Source organism: Toxorhynchites rutilus, chromosome 1 (genome assembly GCF_029784135.1).
Source record: "Toxorhynchites rutilus septentrionalis strain SRP chromosome 1, ASM2978413v1, whole genome shotgun sequence".
NCBI lineage: Eukaryota > Metazoa > Arthropoda > Insecta > Diptera > Culicidae > Toxorhynchites > Toxorhynchites rutilus.
In genome coordinates, this window is record NC_073744.1 from 55,748,318 (window position 1) to 55,760,215 (window position 11,898).

The 11,898-nt window shown below is 39.8% G+C and overlaps 1 protein-coding gene across 2 annotated transcripts in view; it reads left to right on the top strand.

The window, feature by feature from the left end:
* LOC129763265 (5-hydroxytryptamine receptor 1A-alpha) overlaps positions 1-11,554 on the top strand; it is a 271,724-nt gene extending 260,170 nt beyond the window's left edge. Inside the window, exons 6-7 of one of the 2 annotated variants that reach the window (XM_055762163.1) lie at positions 1,495-1,581; positions 10,233-11,554. In XM_055762163.1, the coding sequence (XP_055618138.1) occupies positions 1,495-1,581; positions 10,233-11,093 (948 nt within the window). In that variant the 3' untranslated portion in view covers positions 11,094-11,554. The remainder of the gene's footprint in view (positions 1-1,494; positions 1,582-10,232) is intronic. The other variant, XM_055762164.1, reaches the window with a different exon arrangement.
* The last annotated feature ends 344 nt before the right edge of the window (positions 11,555-11,898 follow it).

An 11,898-nucleotide genomic window follows, 5' to 3' on the forward strand; every position in this document is an offset into this window, starting at 1 on the left:
TTTTTTACATAGCATATCCAAAAATCAGAGGTGTGTTATTTTTCGTTTTTAAGTTGTGATATTTCAAAGTTAACATGTTTTCAGTCTTCGTTCAATATTTCTATGCGACAAGTCTAGATGTATGCGACTAGAATTCAATTAATTGGCAATTGTGCGTTTTTTCAAAAAGGCTAGCTAGTTGGCTTTAATTTGATACATCGATCATCTGAATTGGTCCAGTAGTTCAAAAATAAAAAATTTTTGAACAAAGTCATTTTTGGGAAAAAAAATTATTTTTGAAACCATCGGTTAACATATGAAGTGAAATTCTGATTACACGCGAGCGCAACATGAGCAAATTTATAACACATGCGAATTGGGGCTTTTTTGGTATTGACAAGTTCTTCCGCATAGTAACTGGATGTCGATAATTCCTTAATAATTGTTTTCACATATTCACGTTGGAGAGCCTTTACCCTTCTCTTCGTTGGCCGAGGCGTTTTGGTTGAATGAAATACTTTTTCGTTTACTATTATTGAAAGCATAGGCAGCTGCGGCAGTGTTCCAAGCTATGCAATACAATTTTCTTAACCAATTTTGAAGTTGCTAAAACTTACACTATGGACCCATTAAACGTAAAAATAATAATTGTATTGATATCAATACGATTTTATTTTTTTTTTAAATTTTCATTACATGAAACGCTGTGACTCAGGAATAACATTTTATTGAGTGGTTTTTATAGCTGTTTCGATGATGTTGTCTGGCATCAGTGTCGAAAAAATAACGATGCTTTCACCAATACAAACAAAACCATTGCAGAAGATTGAAACATGAAAATTTAACTTTCAGAGCACTAGCTCGAGTTTTCCGACGTTTGCCATTATACATTGCGACGGCAGATGAAAATTTGATATCTTGTGAGCAATCGATTAGAGTTTGGTTGATATAACTTGATGGGAAACGTGCGAAAACAAACATTTTCTTCACACTGTTTCACAAAATTATTGATTTTCGGGCGAGGGGTGAGGGCGGTAGATGAAAGAAATGAGCGCCATTGTGGCAGCCATTTGAGGCTTCCTTCCACCTTCACCTTAAGGAATCTATGAATCTTCCTATTTGTTTGTGTCTAGCTCATATCATTTTCCTGTTGTCAGAAAGAGCTCAGCAGAAGGAGAAACCTCCGGTCGTTTGGCTCGAAAGAGTTAATGATGTTGTATAATGTTGACTACCGAAAAAAGTTTAATGATTTCTGTGTTGATAAAACATAGTTTCATGCCGAAATATTTTTTTTTCTTGTTTGAACCTTATTTATTCCGTTATCCGTAAGCTTCGTTATTCGCGGTGACCTATGACGGTGACTATTTCGCGGATAATCGGGGTTTTACTGTATATATCTAGTCTGTAGCTATATAAAATAAAATGGATTGTTAAAAAAATCACATGATTCATATTTTTCATATTTCATTTGACGCACTGATTATTTAAAAACTATTTCTTTTCTTTTTGTTTTAGGTTTCTGACACATTCGGACAAAACTCATCAAATGGCAGAAAATATAGCAAAGTTTCGAAATTACTCCACCGATTCTTACATAATTCAGTAAGTGTCAAAACAGATATAAAAATTAGCCCAAATGGCTAACATCCATAGTGAACATAACTTCAAGAAACATAAAACACAAATATGCAACAAGACTGTATGGAAATGATAGAAATGTATACCAAGTCATGAGTAGACACAGATAGTATTTTGCAAATAGCTTCCAATGAAGAGTAATTGTACGCCGATTCAGCCGAAAACCAGTCGATTGCGACCTGATCCTGATTTAAAAATGATTTGTAAAGGGTGATTTTCAAGAGGTATATTTTTCATTTCGAAATAAACCAAGAAATTGCCGAAAAGTGCATGAAAGTCTGGACGCGGTTAAGCTCGATCCACGTGAATTGTCCAATTTTGCACCACTTTTCCGCATGATCAATGAAGCGTGTTTTAGTGTCTTCCAAGTTCTCAATCGTTGTTGGATTGCCCGTATAGATGAAGAGACGTTACGTAATCCCACTAAAAGTGGTTTAGCGTTGTCAAATCACTAGACATAACGAGATTCAACAATTTAGGCGAACAATTTGCATTTGATGAATGACGGTTACGAGTGATTAATTGTTCACCAAACTCGCCTCTCGATTGATCCATTGTTTCGCGTTCTGTATGCCGAACACCGTCATGCAGGAACCACGAATTGGCCAGATCAAAGCAACCAAATTCGATGCACTTCGCCATAAATCGTCCAGCCCCATCATTGGCAGCCATGTTTTGACACCGACAAAACAAAACATCTTTTGAACCCGTTTTGAACCTTACTGACAGCTGCGTCAACTGAGGTGTAGGCACTTTTGACGTAGGACTACGTCTTTCGGGAACATATCGGGGTACAAATTGAAAATCGAAAATCGAGCACATCGTGAAAATTGTCCAGTTTCAAACGCTTGTTGCTCAGTCATTTCATGATGGATTGATGAAATTTTTACGTCAATCGATTTCGGCACTCCATAAAAAAATTTTGACATAGGATGACATAGTCATTGATTTCTGTATAGGCGGGTCACTCTACGAAAAATGTAACGATTTATTAAGAGTTTTCAAAAGCATATTAATCAAAATGGTTATTGCGACATATGTTGTGTTATATATCATTAGACAGGAAATTTATCCAGATTTTTTTTTCGCTTGAAACATGAACAGTGAATATACTAAAAAAGACGGGTGGGTAATGTCGGGGACATAACCGGAGTGACGTAGGACTATACAAAGGGGACAGCTTTTGTTAAATATATATTTTAAATATATTGTTTTATTTTCTTCTCCTACGTGAATACCTACCTATCTACCTGAAAAATGGATTAGTTTACTGTTTACTGTTTATGAATATGTTGATGGTTCTGAAAAGAACCTTTGGTGTTGTGTTTTTGTTATCACTCGATATTCCCATCTTGTTCGGTTAAACCTTCCCGTTTAGCTATTGCGTTTGCCACTCGCCACCGCTTTCACAGTTGGAAAATTTCTTCCCATCCAGCTTGTGACATGTTATTCAGTAAATTACATTTAATCCGACGTGCCGGAGAAACAGTTTGCCACTCACTGAAACTAATTGTTGCCTTGATGAGCGCCGAACCGAAGCTGCTCTGTTCTTGATGCGGGTTTTCTGATTGTCGTGAGCAGCTTTGCAAGCCAACTGAGCACTCCGACGGCCGAAACTCTATAATCGCTGTTAGGTATACTGGTGCTCCGGCACCAATCCGTTCGGCCTAGTTACCCTTGCGGAGCAATCAGTGAATGCGACCAACAGGGATCTGGAGACCTGCACGGTTCGAGTGAGACTTTGCCTTTCCCTTAACTTGTCCTCCTTTGTTACGTCCACGATGCCGATGCCGTACAACCACACGGGTTTACGGTTTGAAAGAAAATAAGATATTTTTTTGGGGACCGCGTGTTTTATACTCTAGCGGTACACACTCACAGGATAGAGACAAATCGGCAGACTCAGCCAGAGGGGCGAGTCCAACGAGACGAATGAATGAGCGTTAAAAAGGAGCAATGGCAAAAAAATACATTCATTACGATTTGTTCGCTCGTTGGATTCACATGCAGGCTAAAAAGGGTCCTTTTCAGGATCACAAAATTATCTTCAATCTAAAGAGTTTATTGTTTTGTTATTACTCGATATCCCCATCTTGTTCGGCTAAACCTTCCTGTTTAGCGATTTGTTGCCACTCGCCACAGCTTTCACAGTTGGAAAATTTCTTCCCATCCAGCTTTGTGACATGTTGTACAGTAAATTACATTCAATGCGACGTGCCGATTGGAGGCGATTTTAACCTGTAATTGAACATTTGCGATGACAGTGGTACAGTGTCGACTTTCAATGTGGGGTCATAATTTGGATCTCTATGTTTACAAAAATGTCCAACTAAATAAGTCGCATTACATGTCCGTCCAATTAGCTAAATGTCGAACTAATTGTAAATTAATGTACTTTCAATCTGGAAACAATTTAAGAATTGGTGAAAATTGAATAATCAGGAAAGTCCCTAACTATCAATAAGCTCAGAATAACTGCCAAATTCACATACTCATCAGATCCTGGCAAACAAATTATGAAAAAATCAATTTGTGTTTTATTATTATTTTGGATAATGTTTTAGAAAGCATTGAACTGTATTTCCTAAACTCTTTTTTGGAAGGTTTAATGGCCCTGAAAAGCTCCTTGTTTTATGGAATGGTTCCAATTTAGAAAACTTAGTACTCGTGGTATTGAAAAAACCATTTCGAACGCCCTCGATGCCGCCTTGTTCTGGATTTGCCACCAAAGCAGTTTGTATAAAGAACAAACTTTTTTCTTCTGCTACCTGATGCCGTTTTGCGATTGCGTTTGCCACTCGCCACTCGCTGCAACTGCCTGTTGTCTTGATGTCCACCGAACCGAATGTGTTCTGTTCCGAATGCGGGTTTTCTTATCGTCGCGAGCAGCTTTGCCAGCTAACTCGATCACTTCGGCGGCCGAAACTATATAACGCTGGCTAGGTGGACTGGTGCACTGGTACTAACGCGCTCGGCCTAGCTACCCTTGCGGGGATCTCCAGATCAACACTGTTCGAGCGGGATTTTGCCTTTCCCTTCACTTTTCCTCCTTTACCATGTCCAGACATGGCTGCTTGTGTTGGTTTGATGTTGATGTGTTGTGATGCGAACCGATGTGGTGTACGGTTTGAATGAGAATGATCGTTACGGAAGGAAGGAAGGAAGGTCTTGAATTATAGAGACTTTAAACTTTTGCAGTTCATTCGTCTCTAGCCTTGAGAAAGGCCCTTTGAAAACTCTACTCTATTCTACTCCAGCGCTACCACCTCCGCCCTCTTGCCTTGAGAAAGACACTCGATCCCTCGCCGTCCAGCCCGTCCAGCAACGATGTTGTCCAGTCGGTGTCCACACAAAGAATGATCGTTACGGCAGCGGAGCGGGGATTTTTAAGCTGACTGGCTGGCTCGAGAATTACGCATGTGTGAGACTGCGACCAATGTTTCGTTCATTTTTTTCTTTTTCCTTTCCAATCGTGCTTCATTCTATTTCGCTGCTGCTCTGGTTGCCCGTTTTGGTCGGTACGATTTGAGGAGCACAAAATGGACCAATCAAAAATGGGCACATAGTGCATTTTGACAATGCTTGATATTTCACAATTATTCAATTATTTATCTCAAGAAAAATGAAATGTTATTCATTATGATAGATGCGTAGATATATTTCCTATCAATTGATGCAAAAACCTTTGCGATCTATTGAGAAATGCTCGAGTTATAAGCGTTCCAAATCTTGCATTTTTTCCTACTTGTTCAGTGCCTAGATTTCCATTTCACCCCCTATATCTTCCGGTTAGACGTAGTCCTACGTCAAAAAAAGTTAACAATTTGACGATTTAATTGGGCATGTTTTCTTTTGATTGCACTATCCACTCGCTTCCTCCCCGACGCAACGAGCAATCTTTTTGCCTAAATTCGGACGTTAGCTCATAATATGAGTTGATGCGTAAAATGAATTATTCTCCATTTACCGATAATAGGCATTAATTTTATATTATATTGTGTGCTGTCCAATCAATTTGTGCTCAATTCATGTTTTTATCGTGTAGGTTTCACTACTAACAATGTGTGCACTTGTGATCCAGGATGTCATAATATCGAGTATGTTGTTTGGTTATGTGAAGATGCAATAAATGAATTTAAATAGTTGCTGATTTAGAAGATCGAGAGGGTATACCCACGTAAATCAGATTATGACAGCTTGAGTAGTCGCGATCCTACATGGCTATAAAGTTATTAGAAACAATGTTTCGAACAACGTGATAACGAAGGAGATAATGCTATTTTTATATATAACCAAGCTGCCTGGGAGAAATCGACATTGCAAATACATGAAAGTAGGGAAAACTTTTGTTCCTACCAACCTGTATTCCTTAACAGAGGCATCAAAACCAAGCTGCCTGAGGGAAATCGACATTGCAAACCGGAGACGAATGCATCATTAGATTTAAAGTCGCCGTAAACAAATGAAAAGAAAAAGAAGAACATTGCAAATATTAGGCTGTCAAAAAACTCCTGCGGTATTTTTTTTTTAATTTTCATTTGTTCATAAAATTAGTTACAATCATCTGTTTTAAGTCAAATATGCGCCGTTTTGTTCGATGACTTGTTCCCAACGAGATGCCAACTTCATAATACCTTATAGAAGCTCACTTCCTTATTGGCAAAAAACTCGGATAGCCAATTTTCACAGGCCTCTTTTGTGGCTAACTTCTGACTACCTAGCTCGTTCGCCGTGGACAAAAACAGGTGGTAGTCACTTGGTGCAAGGTCCGGACTATACGGCGGATGCAAAAGAACCTCCCATCCGAGCTCCCGGAGCTTCTGGCGCGTCACCAAAGAAGTGTGTGGCCTGGCGTTGTCCTGATGGAAGACAATGCGGCTTCTGTTTATCAAAGATGGCCTCTTCTTCATGAGTGCTACCTTCAAGCGGTCCAGTTGTTGGCAGTACAGGTCCGAATTGAGCGTTTGGCCATAGGGAAGCAGCTTATAATAGATTATTCCTTGACAATCCCACTAAACACACAGCAGAACCTTCCTGACCGTTAATGAGGGCTTGGCCACCGTCTGAGCCGCTTCAGCGGGCTTCGACCACGACCGTTTGCGCTTCACGTTGTCGTAAGTGACCCACTTTTCATCGCCAGTCACCATCCGCTTCAGAAACGGGTCGATTTTGTTGCGATTCAGCAGCGATTCACATGCGTCGATACGGTCAAAGATGTTTTTTTGCGTTTCCTATCAATGACCGATCGTGTATTGTGAAAAATTGAGCACAAGTGTAAGTGTAAAATTATATGACAGCCGTTGTGTTAAAAATGACTTGATATATGAAACGATTTATTTCAATTTTCATAAATAAAAACTAAGGTGTGTTCCCGCTCGAGAACGGGTCGTTTGGTTTAAGCTGTCTGTTTTGTTGTGTTCATTTCCACCAAGGAAAATCTATACGGTGAGAAAAATTAGAAAAGTGAAGAAATATTAGAAAAAGTGATTGCCTTACATATAGTGTTAGGTGTTGTTAGTCCAAATAAAGTTCGCATTGGGTTGAGAGAAAGTAAAACTTATAAAAGAAAATTTCCTTTTCCATTTCAAATACGTTTTTAAACTTATGTAACTGAGCCTGTAAAAATAAACGGATTAATAAAAAAAACGTTTTCTCTATATTAAAGTAACATGTTTTTACCGATGGGAAAAATTGATAATTGTGTTCGGTATTGGTGATTATCTCATATTACATTGGTGAGTTTTTGACGTAGAACTACGTCTTTCATTAAGGGTGCCAAATCAGAAAACAGGTCACGTTTTTATGATATAAAGTTAACGTTAATAACTGTTTTTGCCGTGAACGGATTCTGGCGATTTGCATACCAAATGAATCGGAAATTCACTAATATTTGTTTGATATGCTATACATTACAATCCCATAGACTGTATACGGTTTAAATTGATGAAAATTGGAAGCATTCCCATTTCCTCATTCTGTCCATTTGTGTGCTTTCCCGAACAGAGCTGTCAATAACAAGCAACTTATCGACGAGCAACGAAGGGGAAATCGTAAGATGTAAAGTCTCCGAGAACGAATGAAAAGAAGAAGAACGAAGGAGAATATTTGCCTAGAGTATAAACAGTGGGTCTCGCTGAAGCAAACTTCATTCTTCGTGAGGACACCGACTGGACAACACCGCTGCTGGGCGAGCTGGACGGCGAGGGATCGAATGGTCTTTTCAAGGCAATGGAGGTGGAGGAGAGTGGTCTTTTCAAGGCAATATGAGTAGAGTTTTCCAAGGGCCTTTTTGAAAGCTAGAGACGAATGAACTGAAGAAGTACGAAGTCTCTTTAAATCAACAAGGAGAGGAAGAAAAAACAAACTTTCAGTTTCGTGCTAGGTACGAAACAATGAACATCGCTTGTTCTTCCTTGTTTTGCGCTATTACATGTCTTAGTTGCATATTGCAACAAATTGACGCCTTTGCATTAATGTTATGAACTACACAATTGTGTGGGGAATCATCAAGCTAGGCTATCGTTAGCTCACCAAGAAAATAAATGTTCTGGAATTTTGTCACTGATTTGGTTTCGTTTGCCAGTAGCAAAACTTTCTCCACTAAGAATGACAGCTGCGATTATCTCGAGCATGTGTTGTTCTGTGAGCCCAAGAATGAATCATCAAACAATAATCGTCAAATAATTCTACAATAAAAAAAACATTGCAGGGCGACCAAACTGGTAGCATGGTTATTTCAAAATTTTCGTTGCATTATAAAATAATATCCGCAGTTATAAACAAGTGACTTGAATTAAACTGCAGCGCCGTTCTACGTCAACAATGCGGTCGTGTCTTGAACACAACCTCCTATATTTTTTTTTGTGAATTTTTAAGAAATGACCAATGTCTTAACACCCACAATGTTCCACTGCAATCTGAGATGGTACTGTAAACTCCTTAGACGAGTTGGCAAAAAATTCGTCCTTTGAAAATGTGTATGTAATATAGAAGTAAAATGTACGTTATATCAAGTGACGTTATATCGAGGGTACATTATAACGAGGGAACGTTATATCGAAGTTCGCCTGTATATGTTTTGTCAGCGAAATCGGCGGTCGACTGCCGCCAGCAGAGAAATTTGAAGCAAACAAGAAAAGTACAAATAAACAGTTATATTTTGCTTGAAGATTAACAGCTTGGTGCGTAAAAGCGATGTGTGAGTCATTTGTTGACGTCCAGATTGAAACAAATACGATTAGAGCGATGTAAACAAACTTATCTAGTTTTGCTCCCGAGGTAGGAATAGATTTCATATAATGAACAAAATTAAGAAGACAGTTCACATTCCAAAAATTCTCGTTATGTATAATACATAAAATATGGGAGTTAGAATATGAATTAGAATATACTACGCCTATTGGTTTTTAAAATACAACTCATTTTCTTGTAGAGAAAATTGACGAATAATTTGTTCAATCTGCTACTGTTTATATGGGTGCTGGAAAATGTGATCCAGGCAATAATCCTGCCATGGAGTGCAACTCCATGAAAAAGGAATCCTTCGCATTGTTTAGGAAAGCTTTACGTGCGTTCGGAATGCAAATTATACTCTTTGTATCACATGACCAGTGTGTGGTGGTAGAGCTGTAGAAGGACTAATATTATGGCTGCAACGTGTTTCTTACGAATGTATATCGGTTTTGATCGGGGCTATTCAACTGTCGGTGTCGACAGCTGTGACATTGCGACAATCCTTTCACCACTGAAAGAGGACAACTTTTCACACTCTTTACTATCAAAACGCTTCGACCACGACGGTTTCTCTATCTAAATTAACACTGCGCTCGGAATCAAGCCTAATCTTCTAACAATAGTATTTAAATAAGTCTGAAATACTGCTTTTACTTTCATCAGTCATATAAAATTGAATCATCAAAACTTCAAATCGTTCTATATCCGGATTTGCAAACCTCTTTGTTGAAAGCCTATAATCCAGTACCAATAAATCAGGACTAGAATCCCAACTTACTCACAGAGAATCTCAATAAAACTATACCAAAATTGTGCCCCAGCAGGCAAACTGCACTTCATCTCTCAACTCGAAAAAAAATCTCCATTCGTAAGTAATCTTGTGCAATAAACGCCAATTTCATGCATCAGATGATACCGCGATGCGGTTCATGTAAAGTTTGTGCAGTTTATGGAAACAGCTTCCCCACATTTGAATATGCCATTCCAACTCAGAGAATGGTGAAAATATTGTCTTCGCTATAGTAGTAGTGCACAACCGAGGAAGCACATGAATTGTCGATGAAATAATATTCCTCTGTGGTGTTCTATATACATCTGAAGGCACCTTATCAAAACATGGTTCCATTCTATTGCGACTCGGGAACTGCTTGCGGGTGAGAATGATTTGGCTACAGCAAACAAAGTTAACATTACCATCGTGTCCCACTCGTACTTCTTCGGGCGTAAAACTTTCTCAATATTCCCCGATTTGCGGTAATTGGAAATTGTCACAGACGCATCAGTTGGTCTTTCCTTTCCCCCTCCAAACGTTTCCGCAAACCAGCCAACAAACGCTGTGTCTCATATGAAAATCTTTCTTTTCTCTCGCACTATTCCCACAGAAAAGCCATCGAACGCGTGATGCTGAGGAGGAATGTTACCAATACGCCTCCGAGAACGATCCGGCTCAGTTAAGCCCCAAGCGAAAGCGCTCCTCGTCCCAACTCTCGACCGCAACCGCCACCTATGTGACTCAACTAGGGGGATGTTCGTCAAGTGCTTCCGCTCCCGGCGGCACCGACTGCCCGAAGCATACCAACAAAAAGAACTACAAGAATGGGCACTACGAGCTTGTCGACATCAATTCATCAGCGAAAACCACAGTCCCAATCATGGCCAGGAGTAAGAGCGGAGATGGGGCGATGGAACATCAGCAACAGTCACCGGCGTCGAAACGTAACCCCACCATACACTACAAGCTGGCCTCTTCGACGGAGCTCTGGTCGTCGGCTAATAACGTTTTCAATCAGGAGCCAAAGCCGCAAACAACAAATCAAGCGGGCGGTCTGAGGCGTACCAATACCATTAGTAACTCAATTACGACTACAACCACGACGGTGACTGCCGGACGCAATATGCGCATCCACCAGAAGTCCCTCTCGTCACGGATCCTGTCAATGAAGCGCGAGAACAAAACGACCCAAACGCTCAGCATCGTGGTCGGCGGGTTCATCGCCTGCTGGCTGCCGTTCTTCATCCTCTACCTCCTGACGCCGTTTCTGCCCAAAGAGCTGGCAGCACCGAAGCTGGGCGAATTTTTCACCTGGCTCGGATGGATCAACAGCGCCATCAATCCGTTCATCTATGCGTTCTATAGCGTCGATTTCCGGGCGGCTTTCTGGCGCCTGACGCTGCGGCGATTTTTCCGAAACAGCGAGAAAGCACCATTCGCCAACCCACATAATATGTCGATGCGGCGATAGGGAGGGAGGAAGGAATTTTTACCGGGAAACTGTCTCATCATTTGTGCTAGCAAACTTCCAGCAGAATTTGTACAGATAGCATGAATTTCGCACAATTGCACTTTTCGTTACTGTTAGTTGTTGTTGTTGCTGCTGTCGGCAGCCTCCGCGGACTGCGAAACGATCGCAAGTTTTTTTCCACCACAATTTTACTCTAGATTCAGAGTGAGAGTGATAGAGAAAGAAGAATGAAATCGATGTTCATATATTCGTCAAAATGCTATCTTGTTTCGAATAGAACATAAAATGGAAACTTTTCGTAACCCTCTTGCTTTTGGAGAGTGGTAATATCACATTCCTCAAGAAAAATTAAATTCTCCTAACTTGAAAACCTTACCATTAATTATTTGTATTTTTTTCGTGAACACCATGTTACAAAAGTAACACTGTTATTCGTAATATCTAATCGGTACATAACTGAATTATCTCACCAGTTTATGAAGTGTCTAATCAAATAAATGAATTCAGTTTTGTGTTTATCACCCAAAGTGTTTGAGCTTCAAAATCATATCCACTGCCACAATCAGGGTTGCCAACTATAATATTATATATATATATAGCTTAAATATTCTATCCTCCCAAACCATGTTTGCTTCTTCGTCCAAAACTGCTGCGAGCCATACATGTGAAAATACTAGTGTTTCGCCTGACCTTTTGATCGTTCATATTTTTTCCGAAAGAACTACAAATTTTCACTGAATTCATCGGCCATGCTATGGAAAGCATCTTTGCTCAACAAATGAAGAAAACATATCAGCAGTGGAAG